The 22,773-nt window shown below is 40.1% G+C and overlaps 2 protein-coding genes across 4 annotated transcripts in view; one reads left to right on the top strand and one right to left on the bottom strand.

The window, feature by feature from the left end:
- The window catches only part of SHLD2 (shieldin complex subunit 2), a 28,816-nt gene extending 22,897 nt beyond the window's left edge, over positions 1 to 5,919 (bottom strand). For all 3 annotated transcript variants that reach the window (XR_014616341.1, XM_084210440.1, XM_084210441.1), the window contains exon 1: positions 5,676 to 5,919. The gene's annotated coding sequence lies outside the window, so the exon portion shown is untranslated. The remainder of the gene's footprint in view (positions 1 to 5,675) is intronic.
- Positions 5,920 to 6,212: 293 nt separating this feature from the next.
- GLUD1 (glutamate dehydrogenase 1) overlaps positions 6,213 to 22,773 on the top strand; it is a 29,067-nt gene continuing 12,506 nt past the window's right edge. The window contains exons 1-5 of the mRNA XM_084210186.1: positions 6,213 to 6,737; positions 18,414 to 18,494; positions 19,324 to 19,379; positions 20,267 to 20,330; positions 21,950 to 22,044. Of these exons, the coding sequence (XP_084066312.1) occupies positions 6,305 to 6,737; positions 18,414 to 18,494; positions 19,324 to 19,379; positions 20,267 to 20,330; positions 21,950 to 22,044 (729 nt within the window). The 5' untranslated portion in view covers positions 6,213 to 6,304. The remainder of the gene's footprint in view (positions 6,738 to 18,413; positions 18,495 to 19,323; positions 19,380 to 20,266; positions 20,331 to 21,949; positions 22,045 to 22,773) is intronic.

Here is a 22,773-nt window from a genome sequence, read left to right as displayed (position 1 = left end):
TGACTGTCAATTGAGTATTAAACCAAGAAAAAACTGGTTTGCAGCCCCTGATGCTTTGATTCCAGGCTGGAAAGATTTTGGGTGTAATTTTCAGCCAAACAACCAAGGACACAAAGAGCTGCAAAAAAGATCCATTTCAATTGTAAGTGTTACTTTCAAACAATTCTTATTTCACTCCTGACAAACCACTTTCTACTGTTACTTGCTATGTTAACTGAAGTAGACAGGAATTTTCTAAAAAACTATTTCCAGGAAATAAACTGACTAAAGTACTTTATTTTCCCCATAACCTCATTTAAGAGAACAAAGCTGGCGTGCTCACAGTGCATCTGTGGAAGATTTATGCCTGTATATCTATCAGCTTTCCCATTACTATCTTTTTCATCAGCTAATTTCAAACACACTTAACAGCAAGATGAGAATCACAAATATTTCAGGATTGGGTAACTATATCATGCCTTCTTTTGTCTTTTAAATTAGAAATGAGGAAATACCAATCAAAAGCTACAGATTATGCCACAATGACACAAACCAGCTGCTTACACAGATTCTCATTGATACAGGAATTGAGAAAGGAGAAGCCTTCACACTGACCCACAAAAGTCTCTCATGAATGGCCATGTTGATGGGAAGGTCACTGAAATCAGATTAATTTGTTACTGACTTCAGCAAGCTTTGGGTCAGACCTGCTGCCTCCAGAGAGAGAGTTACTTTTTGTCCTACTCATCTGAAAACAAGAAGTGCTGTTACAGGGATAAGAGTCACTAAAAAGCATATTTAATGTTTATCAGTTAGATTATCTGGCAACACTCATTATCAATATATTGACAGTAACAGTGCCAAAACATGGCACTGAGAATTTCTGTATATCTATAGACTGCTTGACCAAGAGATGAGGGCATGAGCTCCTATATACATGAAGAGCTTTTTATATCTGCTCTGTCACAGAGCTGAAGTAACCAGTTGGCAACATCAGTCATCATGCACAGCAACTATATAAACAGAGGGAGACAGAAGGTCTTTAAAATAACAAACATAAGCACAACCACTTTTTGTGGCAATTAAAAATATTTACTCATGAAGTAGTTCTCATAATTTATTCAACATTTTGATTTCTGCAGCAGAATTATCAAGAAGTTAGAAGCTCAGAAAACTGCTCTGAATCACTTACTGAGGATTCTCCCAAGTACATTTCACTTGCAAATTAGGAATCCATGTCAAACTCAAATCCTAAATAATGGGCTAAAAGATCTATTACCAGAATTTCTGGAAATGCGCAGAAAGACAAAATCTTATGTTTGATTAAATAATAAATTTAAATATTATTTTGCTCAGCTACAGATTATTTTTATAGCAGTGTCTCAAGTGAAAAAACAAGACTCACTCTTGCCTAGTCCCTACTAGGATAAACCTAAAACTTCCTAATTTACTTGCACAATTTTGAGTTTCACTCACTAGTTTTACAGTGCTATAGACAAGGAAAAACATTACTATTTACAGATTAAGAAAATGACAGCAGCTCATTACTTCAACTCAGCAGTCAGGAAAAACTTAAATTTAATGCAAAGTAATACATAAAATTATTAAATAACCAGACCACAGGTACCTAAGCATCTCATTAATAAGATAAAACACTGAAAGGTTTAAAGCCCTTATCTCAAATGGAAACAATCTGAATACCTCTCCTCCAATTTTGCAACATTGCAGAAAGCACATCTCAAATTTGCAGCATGTGCAAATTAACTTCTGCATCCTGCCTGGAAAACCACCAAATTCAGATTCTTTTTTCCCAAGGCAAAAGGAGTAAATGAAGAAAACCTAGAAGTCTGCTCTCTAGATCTGCTGTGGCTCAACACAGCTGAAGCTATTTATAGAGGAAAGGTTCTAAACCAATAGATCTCAGTACTGGTATCTTATGCTATCAATAAAAAAAGCTTTTAATAAGCTTTGGTCTCTGATTGGTTGTAAACAGATGACTGAAATGAAGATTTCTAGTCAAGTGTTCATTTGGTAAAAGTGCTCATTCAGACAGTGCCAAATTAATGGAATCTTCTGGGATTCACCTAATTCATGTACTGCCTGTGGCAGCATCTTACAGGGACAGACCTCCAGCAACCGCAAAGCCAGAAAACTGCTCCACACATCCCAGTTCACTCCTGTCACATCCTGTACTGGCTAGGCATAAAAAGGGAAGAATATAACCAAGAAATATGGCACTTAGAGTACAACAATTAATTCAGAAATTTGGAATTAAAATTAAGATCAGATTAATTATTCCTTAGACTCTTTAATCTGTAGTATATTTGCTTCATTTAAAAATACATCTTTGAAAGAACAAATGCTGTACCAGCATCACCTCCCGTTACTCTGAAGACTGAATGCTGGTACATTCTCCTGCAGATAAAGAAATTGCCACCTCTATTTTCACAGCCTATGCCAAAACCAGTTAGACATGAAATTTTTACTTTAAAGCATTGGGAATGTGGAAAATAAAACCTATGAACTTGAGAACATCTCAAGGTAAAGATCTGGAAAATAATTACATTTCTATTTAGTACTATTTTAGTACATTTTACCACAATATCCAGGCAGGTCCCCTGCAGAAGGATTTCTGTGAAGTCCTACACACTTGCTGCTCATCTTCATTGTCTCCATTTACACAAACATACAGGATTTTAGCCAAGAGGTGTGTGAACAGTACTACACTTACCATTCCTGTCAGATTCATATCCTGCCATTCACCCAGCAACTATTATGAAACTGTCCAGAGATCTGTTGACTTGGCAGAGGCTGAAGAGTTTCTGCAGCAGTTTGGGGTAAGAAAATAACCTCAGCTCTCACCTATTTATTTACATTACCAAGGTCTACATAAAGCAGTAGCATAACATATAAGCCCAAGAAAAAAAAAAGGAAAATAGGCTTTTATTTTTGCAGTTTCTGGTGCAATGAGGAAAGGAAACATAAATGCTCATACATGCAATTCAAAGGCAAACTTGCTTCAAGTTTTACTCGGAATTTAGCTCAATCAATTCTTTAAGCAAAGGGACTTTGCTAAAACTGTCAAGTGCTTAATGTGGTATGGCTCACAACTTAAAATGAAATTTTCTAAATCAACTTTAATTCCATCTGCAGTTTATTTCAAAAGCAATTTACCACAGAAAGGAATTGGTCCTCTGTACAGATCAACTTTCTTCCTGAGTGTGTTGTCTAACAGAGGCTCAAACTCTGCACTGGAGGCAACCCCAGGGTTCCCTGGATTTGAAGGGTTCAGGCAGACAAGGGCAGTGTTATCCAGAGCACTGGGAGGATCCCTGATTTGCAGCTTCACTGCTCCTTCTCATCCACTCTGGTCAGCTGGTAAGAAGACTGGGATCTCAGCTGAGAATAGCTATTCCAGTTTCTGAGGGAATTCAGCACAAGTACACCCTGGGAATGTTTTAGCCCAAATAGCTAGTACTCTAAATAATAAATGGATTAAAGCAGGAAGTATTTGATTCCTGTCTTAGATCCCTTTTCTCAATAAAATTTTAAAATCCGACACAGAAAATTACTCCATCTGCTATGAAATTGCTAATACACACCTTAAAACAGCAGATTGCTTTAGGAAGCCACAATACAGTGCTCATTATTGTTCTTATCTATAATAAAAATAATCTGTTAAAATTCACATACAAGATATTTTAAAAGCAGCTAGCAAGAAATTAAATCACATTGTTTGCCTCCCTGAGCTATATTTCACAGATTTTAAATAGAAACTGATACCTGTCATGTACACACAGTTGAAAATGACCTTGCTGCAAAGTCCATGAATAATACAGACAGTTCCTACCACATAGGTATTGAGTTTTCTCTACTTACCTCTCTCTTCAGATGTAGTCCTAAGACCAAAACTTCATTAAATTAATGAAGTTAGTGAAACTCCTGATTGTGAAGACAATACCTTTTAATCCACCTCAGAGATTTTGTTTTTTACTGAGGCTACTCAAATGTACCCCACAAGGTATATGAGAGTAAAGAAGATACAGTTCCTCTTTTATTAATGTAATTACCACTTCCATGCCTACTAGAACTCATTCTGAAGCACGCCATTTTTAATTTCCTCTGGCAAACTGCTTTTGTTTCAACTGCTCAGTGCTTAGCACACAAGAACTCTGGAATAGGGGACACAGACAGTGTTGTAACTCCTGCCTCCAGAAAGGACTTGAATCAAACAGCAATTTGGTACAGAACTGCTGAGTTTGGTAAACTGCCTGTAAACTGCACACATTATTTCAGTCATAAAAACATGCCAAATAAAACTCCCTAGTTATCTTATCTCTTACAATGTTTAAAGACTAAGAAATTTAACATGCTGATTTAGTTATTCTCAGCATTCAACAGGCAGCTTGTTAAACACTTTGCCAAATTCCAGTCTTGTTTAGAAAGGAGGGTAGGTATGGTACAGCCATTGCTTCAAATACAACTGTGTGATTGAGCCTCTGGAGAGATCCACGTGGTTACCACATTGTCATGTCCCATGCTCAGGCTGAAATACATCCACAAACGTGTGCTGCAAACAGGCTGATACTGCAAGCAGCTGATAACTGAGTGAGCTCGTAAATCAGACAGAACACAGCTGAAAGCAGGACAGGAGCTAAGCACATTAACCTTAACATCTACTTCTACATGCTTGAGCAAACTGGCTAATCACATTCTTCATTTAACCTCTGTGTTTCTGCAGTGATATGCCAACCTACAAAACAAGGTGGAAATAATTACCTGATAAGGACTAATTGCCACAAAACCTCTCATCACCTTCTTTCCTATGAATTTACAAAATTTAAGAATTTGCACAGAAATGAGCTCTAGCTAATGAAAACATACAGATGACTGAAATCAAGTCAGCCACTGAGAATACTGCAGTTCTGTGAACTGAAAACTAACACCAAAATAGAAGTTTTCCATGAACCACCTATACTATGGGCAGAAAACCAAATCAGTGAGCTTGTTTCTGAAGCCCTGTGTGAACATCCAAAGAACAAACTGGCCTAAGAACCAGCTCCTTTCTTGATTTTTTTCCCCCTATATCACTATCAAGGATGTTTGTTCTGTAGACTACAATTATAAACCATCTTCATTACAGATAAAAACCAGTCTGATTAGTGGCCCTTAAGAGAACTTCTTCAGATTCTCAGGACAGAGAGCAACATTAAATCGAGATAAAAATAGAGCATCAATTGCCTGAAGAGTTTATGTGAGTTAAAGAATCTGTGACTAATCTCTCTGCTGACAAATACATACAGAAGTTAAATTACTTTCTCACAAGCCTTGTAGCACAGCCCATAGTGGTTAGAGAGATTCCCACAGCGATAAAGCAACTTCCTGGATATTCCAGGCTTAGGGGCATTGGTCTCCCACAAGCCTAAAAAGAAAAAAATACCCACTGTATTTTCCAATTAGCAGCCCAAACCGACAGAAAATGAAGAGGCCACTTAAGGCTTCTAAAATAAATTCAGTGCAACAGCATAGCACACTATCTCTCATGCTCTGAAAGCAGACCTTACAGAGTTTAAGCAACATTCTTAACAGATGTTGCCTGAGCTACATTTAAAAAATGGACTTGAATGGACCAAGAGCCAGCAAAATGAAAAACAGTCGAGCAGAGAAAGTAGATGAATCTCAAGGTCTTTCCCAACCTCAGTGATTCAACGGTTCTGTGAAGGCAGCCATGCTAACACCTTTACTCGAAGCCTCTGTCCCCGCTCGGCAGGACAGTCACATAAACACACGTGGAAAAGCTGCGTTCCCCCACAGGCGCCTTTCCCTGGGAGCGCCGAGCACTGTGTGTGAGCACGCCCTCACTGGCCCTGTACTTGCGCTAAGGGAGGCCTCATTTTTCACACGGCTGAAGGGCGGCACGTGAACGCAGCTCTCCGCGGGCCGCAGCACAGCCAACCGGTGCAGGGCCCCGCGTGCCGGGCGTTGGCAGCGGCCGCGCTCCCGGCGGGGCGGGCGGCGGGCCCGGCCTCACGGAAAAGGAAGGGGAAGGGGCGGCGCGGCGGGCGCGCATTGCGCAGACGCGGCCCGGCCCGGCCCCGCCCCCCCGCCGCGCCCCCTCCCCTCCGCGAATCCCGCCGGGGGCGGTGCGGGGCTCGGGGCGCAGGCGCGTTCGGGAGGCGCGGAGAGCTCCCGCCCCCCGCGCCCCTCGGGCGCGCCGCCCCCCCTGCAGCCCGCGTTTAAAGGCGGCGGCGGCGGCGCCCGGCCCCCGGCCCCTCCTGTGACAGCGGCAGCACCGCTCCGATCCTCGCTTCTGGCGGCCGCCGCCATGTACCGCTACTTGGGGGAGCTGCTGGCGTCCCGCCTGGCCGCCGGCTCGGTGCTGGCGGGCTCGGAGCCGGGCGGGCCGGCGGCGGCGGCTGGGGGTGCAGTGGTGGCGGCGGCATGGGGCGGCGGCCGGTGTCCGCGGCGACACTACTGTGAGGCGGCGAATAAAGAGGACGACCCCAACTTCTTCAAGATGGTGGAGGGGTTCTTCGATCGCGGCGCCAGCATCGTGGAGGACAAGCTGGTGGAGGGGCTGCGCACCCGCGAGGGACTGGAGGAGCGGCGCCACCGCGTCCGCGGCATCCTCCGCATCATCAAGCCCTGCAACCATGTGCTCAGCGTTTCCTTCCCCATCAAGCGCGACAATGGCGAGTGGGAGGTGATCGAGGGCTACCGGGCGCAGCACAGCCAGCACCGCACGCCCTGCAAGGGAGGTGAGAGCCGCCGCCTCGCCGGGCCCGCGGAGGGCCGGGCCGCCCCGCCCCGCCGTGCCCCCGACCAGCCCCCCCCCCGTCCCGCCGCGCCTGCTGCCCGCCCGGCCAGCGAGGGCAGGCGGCTGCCTCGCTGTGCCACCCGTGGTATCCGATAGCCGAGGAAAGGCAGGCGCAGGGCGGTTCCTCCGCAGCCCTCCGGCGCTCCGCTGTCCCGGCCCCGCGGGTGATCCCCGGGCCAGCCCCGGGGCCGGGTGTCACGGCCGCCGGTCGGGCCTTCGCCGCACCCATCGCCGGTGTGGCCCTAGGCATGGCGAAGAGATCCCCGCCTGATTTTAACTTGATGTGACTCAGACCTCGATAGTGTTTGTAGGGAAAGGGGGGAGCTCCATGCTAGAAGTGCCTGCTCGAGTCGGGAGCTGGAGGAGCCACTGTCGCTCAGCCGGTTGTGTTGGCGAAAAGCTAGTGCTCACACAGAAAACATCCCTAGAGAAAAATACAAGTTTTGATAACGAGTTAACTGTGTTTCCAGTTACCGGCTGGATACATAGTTAGACAAAAGTGATTTTTCTGGAAGTGGCTAGCTCTAGGTAGGTGAGACCAACGACATGCTGAGGGACCGAGAGGGTGAATCCCACTGGAGCTGAGCAGAGCTGGGCTCTCATGGGATCGGCCGTGATCTCAGAGGAATCAGACTCCCTTTTAGTCTGGGATAGATGGCATTTCCTTGAAAAACAAATACAGATGTCCTTCAGCATAACTTACTCAAGAGCTCTGATCTTTGTGGACATTTGAGTATTGGAAACCATTTCAGGTCTATGACTCTAACCAGAGCTTCTGTAGTCTGTAAACACATTTTTTTTTCAGTGTACATCAGCTTTATAGTAAATAATGACAGTTACAGAAGCCAAGCAATTTCTTATAAATGAAGTCATCTAACTTCAAGACTACATTAGGAAGGGTGTTCTTAGGTAAATGTGTTTGTGAGAATCAGTTCAGCTGGTATATATACATATGACATGAGAATTTCTCTCTGCAGCACAAATAGTATGTCCCATTAATGTGATTCCTAACATTCCAAAATCAAATATCTAGTGAGTGTCCTGTAACATGCTAAATTCTTACCCAAAAGAGGCTAACTCAACTTTTGGTTGTTTACTTGAAGCAAGAATTAGCATGAGACTCCAGCCAGCATGGGCGTGGCTGAAGTTTACTCTGTGTGAATCTACTGTTCTATACCATTGCTATAATTTCTTTTAAAATACTGATGGATATCACACTACTGTTGTATTTCTGCTTCAGTTAAGTTACTCTTTGCTGCTGCTTACAAAAAGTCCTTTGCTGGACAGCCTGTGTTACTCTTAAGAGCCTGCTTGCATAACAAAATGCAGTCCAGCAGCAAATGAAGTAATAAAAATAATATTAATATATGATAGCTTCTGATATTTCACATTAGTACAGCTCATAAGTGAAGGCACTAATGTTTACACAACAAATAATTATAAAATGCACTGTACATGAACAAACCCCAACAACTGGGTGATTGGACACTGTCCGTTCTGATGTCTACATTTCTAAATCCTCACCAGAATTTCTTGATTTTCAGTGGCATTTGTTATGCTTGTCTGCATTCACACTGAAGCAAACACTGGAACACTTATAGGCAATTGAAAATGACAGCTCAAGAAAGTAGGAAGTCTCAGTAGTTTGTCCTTTTCTTCTTGTGCTGCTCCCCACCCGCTCTGAATGTAGGGAAGGAATTGCAAATGATAGTTCCTTTCCATTCTTAAGCACAGAGATCATTAATGGATTTCACCTTCTACTGCTCTCTAGGAACTTGCTCACTATCAGGTGACAGATCCGAATTGGTAGTAAATTTGAATGGGATGCATGATAAGCAAAGATCAATTGCTTGAAACCCGGTATGAAAAAGCTGTGAGGAAGTAGAACATTCCTACTTTAAAGTCAAAGGAGTGGTAGAGATATTTCTGCATTTATAGTGCATTTGAACCACCTGAAATGCAACAACAACTTGAACTTTTGTCCAAAAGGAATTTTTTTAACTAGAATCCTAGTACAGTCCACAAGAATAAAAGCACAAAGTCCAATGAAACACAACTCCAAACTCCATGTAACAGTATGAAATGTGGAAACTTGCTGGAGTGTCCCACACACTCTGAATCCCAGAGTCCAATGCAAGTAATTCACACCATCAAGAAACAGCAAGGGGCATAAGGCCCCCTTCTAAATGAAGGGGTGAGTTGACAAGTGTAAGGCTTGCAAAGACATTAGGAGGAACACAGCACATCTTTTCACATGCAAAATTGTGACCTTTAACTTTGTGCTTCCTGAAAAGTAAAATTTGGTAAAGCAAGGTTACCTGTTCTGCTTTTATTCTGGGGGGGGGGGGGGGTGTGTGTCTCTGTGTATTTGGTTCTAAGAAAGAAATGGTGTTTAGTTACTGCTAGGTGATTGCAAGTAAGTGGGGATGCTTTTCATGTCTATTGTTCTTTGAAGGAGCATGGTGCTTTCAAAGCTCATCTCTTATGTTTCTTGATGTTTACATAAACTGAAGGATAAGCGATGCTGGTTAGAGAATATTAAATACTGTTCTGTATGCAGATTAGACAAATGATCAAAGTACACTTTAAGATTCAAGTAGGAAATGTAGGAGTACAAAAGTTTTAAAGTCTTTTAAAGGCTGCCCTCCTTTAATTATTCCTAATTTTTTCAGTACATTCATACAAAAATACTTCCTTAGAGGTTGTATGTTACTTCTGCATGCCTTTCTGTTTTTAAGGGCATTTACAGATTTAACCATGAACTAATGAAGAATTTAAACTGTAAATCAAATTTTAAAATCTTGATTTAAATGTCCTAAACTTGGAGGCATCTGAATTACTCAAAGAAAGAGAGTCTAAATAAACATTTTAATTATATGCACTTTAGCAGCAGCACCTTATTTCTACTAAACGTTTGTAGTTAACAGTATAACATTTGGATGATGTTCCTTCTGTCAGAGGTATCTTCAGTTTCTTTGCCTGCTCATTCTCCTCTGGAGTGAAATCTCAATCCCCATTTAGTGGTCCAGCCCAATTGTGAAAACTGTCAAATTCTAAATGAAAGGTTTATCTTTATACATTTCACATGTGCATGCAAATTATACCTGCTGGTATAAACCAGCAGTTCCTTGACTAGTAGTCCTTCCATACCTGCTCTGTGCTGGCTTCTTTTGCCTGCAAAGTAGAAATATCTCAGTAGAGTGAATGCCATGAGAAGACTGCTTTGAAAATACAGCTCCTGAGTGGGTGGATGACTGTAGCCTGATACAGCTGCATGAGGGCAAATCCAAGATCAGTCTGACATTTTTTGTATAGGCAAACTTCTACACCTTGGTGAGAAACTTAATTGTCGTATTTCTATTCAAGAAGTACAGTGCTCTTAATAACCTAATTCTAACAACCAAAAGAATTAATAAAAATAGGACGTTATTTAAAGGCTTTTCCTACTTTACTCTCTCCCCTCAAAGCACATGTAAGAACACAAGTCAGCTTGGCTGTGTTGGACGTAGCTGTCACTACATAGCAGTGCAAGTGATTCTTCATTGGGTGAAGAAAAGTGCTTTTCTGGAAAAGAAGCATGAAGTACTGAAACATGCTGTCTTTTCAGTTTACAACTTTTGGTGGTTTTCCACCTTATTGAGAGAACCCAGAAATAACACTTCTTGTTGAATCTTGTGGTGCTTACCTATTGAATTGTTGTAGAAGTTAATCCTTAATTCTGCTTTGGGGGTTGCTAGCTTTTGCAAGTTGAGAAGGTGGTGATTCTTTTTCTTAGCAGTGCTTTTCTGCTGTACTTTAGGAATCTTTACAGAACCATCATGAATATCCCCATTTAAGTGGTAGGTCTTGCAGTATGTCCAGCATGCAAATCCAGGTTTTAAGGACTCAATTTTCTGCAATGTAACTGTTTACTAGAAAAGAAAAATCAGTTAGATGCTTCCTAATCCTGCTGAGAATATGGAAGCAGTTTTCTTGTGTGTTGGAACTCAGGTTGCTTATGCTCCAAATGTCGTAAATATACAACTGGACTGATGCTGCCTGGTAGGTGGAGTAATGCTGTGGGTCACATCACTCTTTCCTTTGCTGATGTGGTGACTTGCATGCCAGTGGCCAGTACTAACAGGAAACCACAGCTGCTCTTGTTCACTGCACTGACAGCTGCCTAAAGAAGTAAAACAAACCAAGTAGGGTACAGGAAATGAGATGTCTGAATACAGATGACTTGGTTGGAAAGTACTCTGGCAGTTCCTACTTAAAATAATAAATTCTTCTAAATAATTTCATCAGGTTCTGTGAAAGGTGTAGAACTGGTTAAGCTACCTTTTATGTTGTTGCTGATGGCTATTTATCATTAATTGGTCAGTTTCAGAAAACAAAATGAACTTACTGAAGTTTTACCTGCTTAGTAGTATGGAAGTGATTTGTTAGGCAGCATTTGCTATGGGAATAATGCTGTTAAGTGGTTTCAAAACTTTTTCAAGCCTTTCCATGTTAACCAAGTGTCCAACAGGTCTGTTATAAATGAAACCAAATGAATCAGAGCCGGAAACAGCCTAACTTATTTGTGCTCTCCCAAATTGCTCACCCACTCAACCAAGTCCCAGCTGCTTCCTCAGTTAAGAAAGGTTTTAAAACCCTCCTTAGTCCTGGACTAGATTTAGTATAACGTTCATTTACAGAGGAATTTTGAAAGCTTCGTCAAACATTACTTCTGAGTTCACTCTTTTATGTGAAGACAAATGAGTCTTACTTTATTTGTTCAGTTGACTTGGAGGTGAATTAATTTGATTTCCTGTGTGGTACTGCCTTGGCTGGTTTGTGGAAGGAGCTATTCTGCATTACAAAACTTTCCTGTTGTCTGGTCTTGGCTGCATTTATTCTGCCTATCAGGATTTATCCTTCTCACTTGGCTCATGAGTTCATATTAATGAGTTTCTTACTGCATAAGGTGACTTTTATTCATGCCAGCCTTGCTGCAGTTTTCCAGTTGCAGAGGTCCAAGGCTGGCACTGATCTCAGTGCCCAGTCACAAAATACTCTCTTGCAGACATTTTTGTGGTCAAAACAGTGTACATACCTGATGATGGAAACCTTACTTGCAAAAGAAAAACCTGTACATGTAGGACTTGGACTAGTATATGTGCTTTCTCACCATTATTTATTCCTTTTCTAAGAGGGTAAGGAGTAGTGCTATAAGGTATCTTGGAACCAGCAGAGCTGTTTATCTTGGGGTTGAATTAGTGGCTTTGATTTTTTTAAATCATGCATGGGTGACAGTTGAGAGCTTTGCTTTTGGCCAGGAGTCTTTCAAGTAAGACATAGAAATGTACCCTATGGACCATGCGACAGATGTAACTATAACATGGACCATCTGTAACCTGAAATAAACCTTGGAAACTGATCTTACTCCAAAGAAGCAGGAGAGGTTTTTGGGGGAAAAAAGGTAATTAGCCAAATTGTAATAACACTTACAGTGTTACAGCTAAAGCTTGTACGAGTGCCTTACTTTCATAGAATCATTAAGACTGGAAAATACCTCTAAGATTTGAATCCAACTGTTGACCAATTTTCATAAGTTTCTGTTCTCTTATTGTAACTTGTCTAACTTCACAATTAGCGCAACAGTGGATATACATTTAAATTGCAAATGAAAAAATAAGGCAAGGAATGTATGTCTTGTATTTTACTGTCTTTTGATATGCTAGTTCTAATGTGAACCATATCAGGCTTTTGGTTTTACCTTTGATATTCTTGTAAGAGGCTATGCCTTACTCTTCTGGCTATGAATCTTTTTAGTCTCAGTTTTTTCATATAATCAGCTCTTACCGTTGCTGCGGTAGCCAGCTTTGTCCTTGATCTTAAATAGTTGTTTTCCCTTGCTACTGTTGGCTCTTTGTCTATTTATAGAGAGATCATACCTCTCTCAGCATTGGGCTTTCTGCATAAACACGTGTTGGGGAGAGGAATCTCCTGTGTGATAGTCTCCCTCCTGTTCTCTGGGTGATCCTAGCAAACACTTTTTTCTTGCATGAATTGCAACAGTTCCATCTTGTTAGAAATTAGACTCTTAGGAAGAGCATGGAATTTGCCTGCCTCATGTCAGCACTGTGGTGGCTTCTTGTTTTGTGGCTCCTATGGCATTTGGACCAGCCAGGGCCAACGTGTGTGTTATTTCCACCTTCTGCACACACCCCCCTGCACGTGGTAATAATAATAATATCTATGTGGAAGCAGTTTACTGTATCTCCTGTTTCTGTCCTTGTTTCTACAGCTTTGAGTGGACTATAATGAGCAATCTAATCCTTTAGGTGGGGCTGAAGTAGTTCTGTAGGTGAGAGACTTTACTTCATTGCCAGATTCCAAGTGCATAAATTCATGTCCTATTTGCTTGCCTGGTAGTGCACTAGATTTGCCATATTCACATTAAAAATACCAAGTCTTATCAATGCACCAGAGGTGCATTTTGAATAGAGAAAATTCTTGGCTTCGCTCAGCATGGATTGAAATAAACATGTATGTTTAAGCATACTTCAAGTGCAGCTTATTAAAAACATACAATAAGTGGTATATTGAAGTATTCTGTCTGGCTGAATACCTTACAGTCATTTTATACATACTGGTGCTTAAAGCAGAATGGGGGGGGTGTCTCTAAGGGGAATGTCTGTCCTACCCCAGCTTTGTAGCTGGCTAGTGCTGTGTAGGAAGAGATAAATATTTTTATCTCCTCTCTTGGCAGTTAGTGAAATGAATTTAGGAATTAGTGGTTCTTGTTGCTGATTGGTGTACAGTACTTGTTTTCCAGTATTGAATTACTCATCTTGCTTTGTTAGGTTTATCTGGAATTTCTTTGTCTTCAATAATTACAAATTGGTCACTGAGCTGTTTACCGCACCTTTCAAATGATTAAATAAGGCTCAGCAATCTCCTTCTTGGGAAGGCTGGATTGTCTTTCTGAGTCTAGAAAAATGTGTGTATTCTGAAAATGTTTAAGAATTGCTTGGACGATATGTCCCTTCTGAACACCTGTCCCTAGGTGTTAGTGAATACTGAGTTTGATGGCAATACAATCACAATTGCACTTGTTTACTAACCAAACATGAAAATATACATAATCCAGAATTAAAACATTAAGGAACTAAGGCACTGCAGTAAGTGCTGGGACTGATTTATGGATTTTGCAGAATCCATAGGTGAGCATCTATACTGAAGCTCCTTGAGACTGTCGTCTCAGGCCTTTGGACAGGGTCAGGCAAGCTGCTAACCCACAGAGCTGCTGCAGAATCCAGTGTTGCTAACTGGGAGATTAACATGCCTGTAGTCAGTCCTAAGAACTTCCAGAGGAGATGATGACATCTGTGTTGCTGAGTGCTGTATGGCTATTGTAGGATAGCTGCTGCTCTGGAAGGTTTCTTTTGATGAGCAAGCACTTTGCAAATAGGGGTGAGCAGAACAAATGCACCATATTAACAGGGATTGTCATCTGTAAAGGGCCCAAATTACTTCCAAAGTTCACAAGAACATGACAACCAGAAGAAAACACTGAAGTCCAAGGAGGACAAAACCCTTGGTTAGATATTAATAATTTAGGCTGAGATGCAAATGTGTTCCAGGTTCTGGGGAACTTGAGAGACTTACTAAGATTTACAAGATACTTAGAACAGGAGGAGTAGTTTACCAAGTGTTTTGCTTTGAACTGTTGCTATGGCAACTGTTGAGGGGTTTTTTGAGACTTTGACTACCTCGTACTCGTTAGTAGCGAGGGCACATGTAGGTACTACCATTTAGGATCGCTGCACAAGAAGCTCAGAAAATAGTGATACGAACTTCCCTAAATAGATTTGTAGGCGTACTAGAAAGGCAGTAGTCATCCTTGAAAAGGATCCTTGAAAAGGATGACTACTGTACACCACATTTTCTAAGGAGGCATAATAAACATACTTAACATCACAGAACATATTGAAGTCTCTACAATGTAAAATCTAGTAGGATGTATCACCAATTTTCTTGGAAATCACGGTCTTTGTTATGCATATGTTAGTACACCCCTTGCTACAAAATGATAAAATTATTAAAATTATAACTAACTGCTGTTGCTATAGAATCCAAAGTAGCCTTGCTGATAAAGACTCCTTTGATGTGAAGAAGTAACTGAGTGAAGTATAATATCTCCATAATACAGATCATAAAAAAGAAGTTTTAAAAGCACAGACACTGCCATGTAGTGATAAAGCCTTCTCTTTATACTGACCAATACTAAAAAATTAAATGAAAACTTATTTCCTCATTTAGAAGCCTTTGTGCATAGAAAAACAAAGTTACTCTTAACATACTATTTAACTTGGGGCGTGGTAAGGGAAGAGAATTCTCAACTGGAACAAGAATTCATATGTTTTCCAATGAAAAGTATTTTCCATGGCTATGAGTCATACTGTAACTTGAGGCTTTCTTCAAACTATTTTTTAGTAGTTTGCTGTAAAAGGCACAAGTTTCCAGAGACTTACTGAGTGGGACTTGCCAGAATTTAAAAAAATTGTAATCTTGCTACCTAACAGTGACTTTGTTTGCTTTTACGTGGTGAGAACCTTTAAAAAAAAAAAGCCAGAAAACCAAACCTAGTATTTGATCTGTGAATATGGTCCATTTTTAGACTTAGGCTATTGAATGCATAGTAACACTGCCAAAAGATGCCACACAAATGCATGGCAATACTCCTGCCAAATTAGGAAGCTGTCAAACTAAATTTCAATGATGTCCAAATAGAATAGAAATTAAGTAAGTCTTTTATCTTTGTGCATCTGCTTGCAGATGGAATGTACAGCATTCTCAGATGCCTGCTTCTCATCAGTCTTAACAACTTAGCAGGAATAACTTCCCTGTCAAGAGGTAGCCCTCCTGTAGAGTAATTACAATTCCTGGAAAAGAGTAACTGGCTGAATTGGGAAAAGGAATTATGTGTTAGGGCATCTTAAATGTTTTGTGCTCCTGCCAGGGAAGGGAAAAATTCATCACACCTGTCAGAGAACTTGGATTCACATCCTGAACTTCACCTAATGAAAGATTTTACCACATAAACCAGAGAAGAGTGACCAGTAAAGTCAGCACAACTCTTAGAACTGACTAGTCTTCCACTTAAAAAGATAAAGCCAGCAGTCAAGCCATTTTAATTACAACTGTTAAAAAGCCTGGAAAAGGAGTTAAACCTTATTCTGAAGCATGAAGTTGTCCAGAAAAGAATAGTTTTGACCTCAAGTCCAAAAGTTTCCTTTGTTCTGCTATGTGTACATGGCTGACAGACAGCTCAGTTGAAAGCCTGTCAGTACTTTGTTAGTTTTGGGGCTTTTCCCCTATTTACTTTCATATGAAAACTTAACATTTATTACGTCAAAGTTTGTGGTATTACAAGGAACCAGAGATCTAACTGTTCTACATGCACTGGAGTAAATATGTGCACCAGCACTTCCAGTTAAAGTGCTGCTTGTTTACCTCTTCAGATCCTGTCTTCTGTATGATTTGCAGAAGAGGCTTCCCTCTCTTTTTGTATTTTGCTTCTCTCTTGAAACTGTTCAAGATAACTATCCGAAAGTATTTAGTCTCCTTGCTGCTTTTCATATATCAATAAACATTTTGTATGCCTGCAGGAGTACATTTATAGCAAAACTGCTTTGTATACACAGCTTGGTAGTTTGAATAGGTAAATGGGTTGAATAAATACACAGTGATCTAGTTCACCTGGGGGGTGGAGGGGCAGAGTTCACTTTTGGCCAACATAGGCTGCGACTCCAAACTTGGCTGGCTTGAGCAATACTCAGATGAGACCTGTCCCCAGAGTACCTGCTCAACCAAGAAGGAATGGTTTCCCCAGGCAGGACAGCCAGTGCCATAGGTAGTGCTCATTCTTGCTCAGAGCTTGACAGAAGGATAACTGTTCCTCTGAAGGATCAGAGTAAGGCACATTAAAAAAACCCCAACACATTCATGTTCTAACGTTGACTGGTCTTTTGGGCTCTGATAGGTTCCACTTAAATTTTGAATATTACTTCCCATGAAAAGTTATTGAAAGCTCAGACATTAACTCCTTGCAGCTATCTAAGTCTGAAACTACTTGGTTTGCTTTTCAAGACCACCCTTCTCCCATATACACAATAAATTTAAATTCTGTTCTGCGGAGGCATGGTACTTTCTTTTACTGATTGAACTCACATAAGAAAGCAGCCCTTGGCCCTCAGCTTTGTTTGAGCAGCACTTAGTTCCTTTGAAACTGGGATTGTTTCCAGAGCATTCAGGAATGGCTTTCATAGCAGCACAGTGCTTTAGTTTGGATAATGTATGCTGGCCTTTTTTCACTCCTGAGAACCTGAATATGGTCTTCTCTTTACATAATAGGAAATTTGTGGTGCCATGTTCTGGCATCTGAAGGACACTCTGTGCCTGCTACAAACCACCGTGCAACTTGGCAGAACCTACAGCCAAAGATTTGGGGAGTAAAGATGGGAATAATAAATTATTCATGGCTCTGTTGTATACTTGGTTAAGTAGGAGAAGCTTGGATAGAAGCAAACATACAGCTGTAGGACCCTTTTGGTTGTGGCCACATGACTTTGGGCGCATGTTGATCTTAAACATCATATTTAAGGGTCTCTAGTTCTCAGCATCTGCTCTGTCAGTTTGGTTAAATATTTCCTACTCTGTAGCTACCTTCAGATATATGAATCTTAACTTTGAGTTCAATTAATTTATTGGATTTTTCCATTTTTCACAAGACTGGTAAGAGTCAGGCAGGTGAAAGATCTCCTTACCTTTATGTAACCAATTTTTTACTCAGCTCTGAGCTGCCTTGAATGCTGAGCTCATTCATTGTGCATCTGAGCTGCTACCAGCACACAACAAATTGAATTTGCATTTGTACCATGTGTCAGCACACACTTGCAGCCCTGCTGAGTGACTTGGAGCAGGGAATGCAGGTGTGGGTTGGCTTCAATGTGGGTGTGTGGGATGGGTGGCCTTGTCTTACAAGCTCACTGGTGTAGGACTATTCCTTCAAAATGTTTTAAAAAAATTCGAACTAGCAGAGTGGTTTGTTGTTTTTTGTTTTGTGACTGTGCCTAGCAGCCAGGCCTTAAAGCCAAGGCTTAGAACTTAACAGGAGCTTGTATTACTCCATCAAAAAGATCTTGATTATAACCTGTACTGATAAGTTATGTTCAGAAACAAAGTTAATCTTTAATATACAATGAATGAAGTCCGAAGCTAAAGATCTTGGGAATGCTGAAGAGCTTTATCAGCCTATCAAAAATTCTTCTCTTAGCTACCTGTTAGCTTGATTCATTTTCATCATAAGGAATATTCACTTTTTTCCCTAAGTGCTTTCCCTTTTTTCCTGAGTGCTGCTATTAAGCTACTTCATAGAAAATTACTGAAGCAGTGAATTTCTGCTACATAAAGGATAAACATTTAAGTAGGGGAACAGTGTCTTCTTCTTTATCTCTTAGAGTAAATAAGTTGATAAATAACCTACTTGCATGCTAAAGATTGTTGGTGTGGATTAATCCTTCCCAATTTATAAACACTTAGGAAGGTGTTTAGTGAATTCCTATTTTTTCTCATGTGTCTTTTGCAGGTATTCGTTACAGTATGGATGTTAGTGTGGATGAAGTGAAAGCCTTAGCATCTCTCATGACGTACAAATGTGCTGTGGTTGGTAAGTGTTCATTTTCCAAGCAAGATTTCAATCTTCAGTTTCAATCAGTACTGATGTAATTACATAGAAAAACCAAACATGTAAAGGATTAAAATGAATTTCAGACACTAATCTCTAATTTAAATCTGTAGCAAGGTGGGAAAATCTGTAGTGACCAAAATAATAATACGTATTCCCTCTCCTGTCACTGAAAATACTTAAATAAGTTTGCATTTTCGTTTGAAAAGTCCAGATTCTGCTAACTGTCCTCTCCCATAGAAAGTACTACATCTTGAATTCATATTCAAGTATGACAAACTTGGATTAGTAGGGGACTAATTTTAGGGGGAACAGATGGAGGTTGTAAAGGATTCAGGCAGGGGAGCTATGGAGAGCAAAGGATAAAATTCCTTTATAAAGAAGTATAATTTGTACGCAGCTACTAAGTTGTAGAGGAGTTTGGGGGGAATCTGCATATTATGAGTAAGAAAAGAAAATACTTTCCCCTGATGTATACAGGTGTGCTTAGGACTCCCAAAGTAAAATATTTGAGTGAAACCAGTAAAATATAAAACTTATTATTTCTACAAGCATCAAGTACAAGAGATATTTAAGCATACAAAATTTAAATAATGAACTTACGACTTTTAAAGACCATTTTCAAAGTGCCTTGAAAGATGTCCCATTTTTATAAGTGTACCTAGATTAGATTATAACTTACACTTCAGAAGCCAAAAATGCAGCAAAACCAAAATCACCACTAAAATCAAAGATATAATTACACATCTTTCTCATGTGTTCTGCCTTTATTGTTGAAAAAGTAAAATGATTTTCCTTTGCATTCTTGTAGATGTGCCATTTGGTGGGGCAAAGGCTGGTGTCAAGATCAATCCCAAGAACTACACAGTAAGCCTAATCATAGATAAAAATTTGGGTATCTGCAATACTGAAGCCAGCCAGTTAAAAAAGCTCTTCTAAGGGCATTATTGACCACTTAAAACCTGCCGCTTCTGCCTCCATAAACGCTGAATGTAGCCTGTGCATGCAATAGGTAGGAAAAGAATTTCTAAAAGGTCTGTGTTTCAGAGGTGGAATACTTCAATTACCTAATTTATTATTTTTTTTCTGAAAATCAGGAGACTACAAATAATTTGGAACCTGGAAATTTTTTAAAGTTGATACTGTTAATAAAAGCTTAAATTAAGTTACTCTTCAAAAAAAAAGTTAATGTTTTTGTTTATTTTGACTAATAGTTTTATGCTCCATTAAACCATTCTATGCAGTGTTCCAGTGTGAATAATAACTAACTTGGCTTATAAAAGGTTTACTGCAGGCTTGCCTTCATGCCCTAATTAAAACAACTTGTACAGAAAGGAATACTAGAATACATAACAGATATTGTAAGCTCAAAGCTCCTGTAAGGCTTTGTGTCAAGTCATTTGGCTGTGTTGATTACACAACTGGCAGGGCCAGCTCTTGCTGTTGCTGGTTGTAAATCGCTCACACAGGATATCAGATTTGTTTGCTGGAAATCTCTGCTGTGGGCACAGGTGGTTCTTCCTGTGCCATGCTCCCAATTTGTCATGGATCAGAATGTACAGAAAGAAAGCCCAATGTTTCTTGTGCTGCCTGAGTACCAACGGTCTGCTAGGGAGTGGCATATAAATTATATAAATTATGAATCATCCTTTCTTCTAAAAGAAGAGGGCGTTGGCTTATGCTTGGGCTAAGTTTGAGCAAATGCTCATAAGCACTAATGATTTCTTCTGATATTTATTGTGTTTTCTCTATAGGACAATGAATTGGAAAAGATCACAAGAAGGTTCACCATGGAGCTGGCAAAAAAGGGCTTTATTGGTATGTTGGGCAGCTTTACTATTCAAATTTGAGAATCTGATTTATTGTGCATTGGCAGCGTCTATTAGATGATAGCCTTAAATAACAGTATTTTTGAGAGCTGTAAACAATTTGGATACAGAACTTTCAGCAAGAACCACAAAGAATTGAGTCATTGCATCCTAGTGCATTTTAAAGGGAACTGTGTCTTAACTTTTTCTGGTGGCTGTTCTAGCTATGAGAAGCCACAAAAGCTGAGGTCACGGTATCCAAAATGAATCACATTTCTCTCAGATCATAAAATGGTGACCGTATTTGTTGCAGTTTTAATCTCTAATAGCAAGCTCTTCACTGTTACTGTTTCCTGTAGTCTCAGTTGAGGCTTTTGGCAGGTATCTGAGGAAAGAGAGGAAGGAAATAGAAGATCCACCCCAGCAAAAGTTGATGGCTTCACCCATGGCAACCAGAGGCTGGAAGGGAAGCGTAGGCAAGAAGCATAGGAGCCTGTTGTAACAGAACCTCAGCTTCTGTAATGTCAGCCGGGCTTTATTCACACTCAGCCCTGAGCTGTTCTGGTAGCTTTGCTCTCTGGACATCTCCTCTGCAGAAAGCTGACTATTGCAGCTCAACTTTTAATTGAAGGGAGCAGCTTTACCCAGAGAAGGTTCTTACTCAAATGAATAATGAGGCATGTAACTAGTTAAAGGTCTGTCATGTATTCCTGATATCTAACTGCCTTGGGACTGTCTGTCCTTTAATCTGCATTTTCTTGCTCTTCAGCCAGAGTGTTTGCTGCTCTTCCAGACAGAGCATTTATCATCTAAATTAATCTCCTTTATAAACACACTTACTGATGTTACATGTGACTCTGGTTTTACTATACACAGTGCAAGCTACAGTGATAATTAGTTCTGTGACAATTAAAATGGTTTGATAAAATTATCTTCCTTTTTGGCTCTCTGGTTGGTGCTACGCAACTTTTACAAACCTTTTAAAAATACTTAGAAAAATTTGTTGGGGCAGAGTTGCATATAATATCCTGATTAGGAAGTTTCTATGATCTTAAATAGTCTGGGGAAATACTATTTTTAGCTATCTACAAAAAACAGATTTTTTTTCTTTTAATTTCAACAGATGTGTGAGACTTCTTTTAAAGGTTTATTTCATTAAGAAAGAGAAATGAAACCTTTCTTGAAGTAAGCAGTAAAATCAAATACATGTGCTACAGTGCAGTAACTAGGTACAGCCTACCTTCAATATTTAAATTCACCAAGGAACAGAAAGGAAATTCTTATGCAGAAGAATCCAATCAATATCACAGTATATAGAAATCATACCCAGATAGCACCCTCCCTGCAGAAAAACCCAAACCACTGCTCTTCTTATTGACAAAGTGGCTTTCACCTTTTATCAAATGGCTTAGGTAAAGGTTGGGGGTTTTGATAATATTGTACAAATGTGTGATACAGCATCTAAAACTGCGCTGAATCCAGAAGAATATGTTGCTTACATAGTAAACTGAGGATTAAACAGGAAAACAGTTCTTCTCTGTCAAGGCCTGCACAGTTCCCAAGGGAATAATGATTGGCAATAACTATTTGTGTTGGATCCTAAAGAGCTGTTTTCACTGTTGCCAACAGGACCTGGTGTGGATGTGCCTGCTCCTGATATGAGCACGGGGGAGAGGGAGATGTCCTGGATTGCTGACACCTATGCCAGTACCATAGGACACTATGTAAGTCTTGTGCAGAGGCTTTCAAGCAGAAAAGCTGCCTAATCATATCAATTTGTTTACTTATTGGATCTAAAAATATTCTTGCAAACTGTGACAACCTCAGTGGTGTGAGGATTTTAGGGTACAGCAAAGGAAACAATAGCTTTAAGGATAATATTCTTACACAAGCCTTAAAAGAAGCTTCTCTGATACAATACCAATTGCAATTGTTCAACAAAAGAAAATACACTTTTAAAGGTATATAGTCTAAAATTGGTTTCTATTTCTATAATTTTCCTCTGTTTTTCATTTGTATGTAATTACTAATTTAAAATTGTTAACTGATAACTGAATTTACAAGTTTTATTAAATACATGCTTTTGTTCATTTAAGAGACCATGCAAATTATATTCACACTATTGGTATAACTTCTAAAAGTTTTAAGACTCTCTACAGTCTCCTGGAAGTAACAAGTTTCATTGTTGACCTCAGCAAATTCTTCAAAGTGTAAAGCAAAAGGACACTGTCATAATTTATAGCCTAGGAGGCAATAAAAAAAATTTAAATTTTTAAAAATTACTTTTTAATGCTAGCCCTTGGTTTGGCCTTTGTCCCTGTGTCAGTGGGGATATTTGTACGTGTTAACCAAACACTTTCGTTGTACGCTTTCAACAGGTCTGTTCAAAGAAAAACACATTTTGGACAACTTACTTGTCAGTAGCTGTGTATTTATGTGTTATTATGCTATTC

This window comes from Fringilla coelebs (assembly GCF_963513975.1).
Source record: "Fringilla coelebs genome assembly, chromosome: 8".
Classification (NCBI taxonomy): Eukaryota; Metazoa; Chordata; class Aves; order Passeriformes; family Fringillidae; genus Fringilla; species Fringilla coelebs.
Note: the sequence above shows the minus strand (reverse complement) of the source record. Positions and strands in the feature narration are given on the sequence as shown.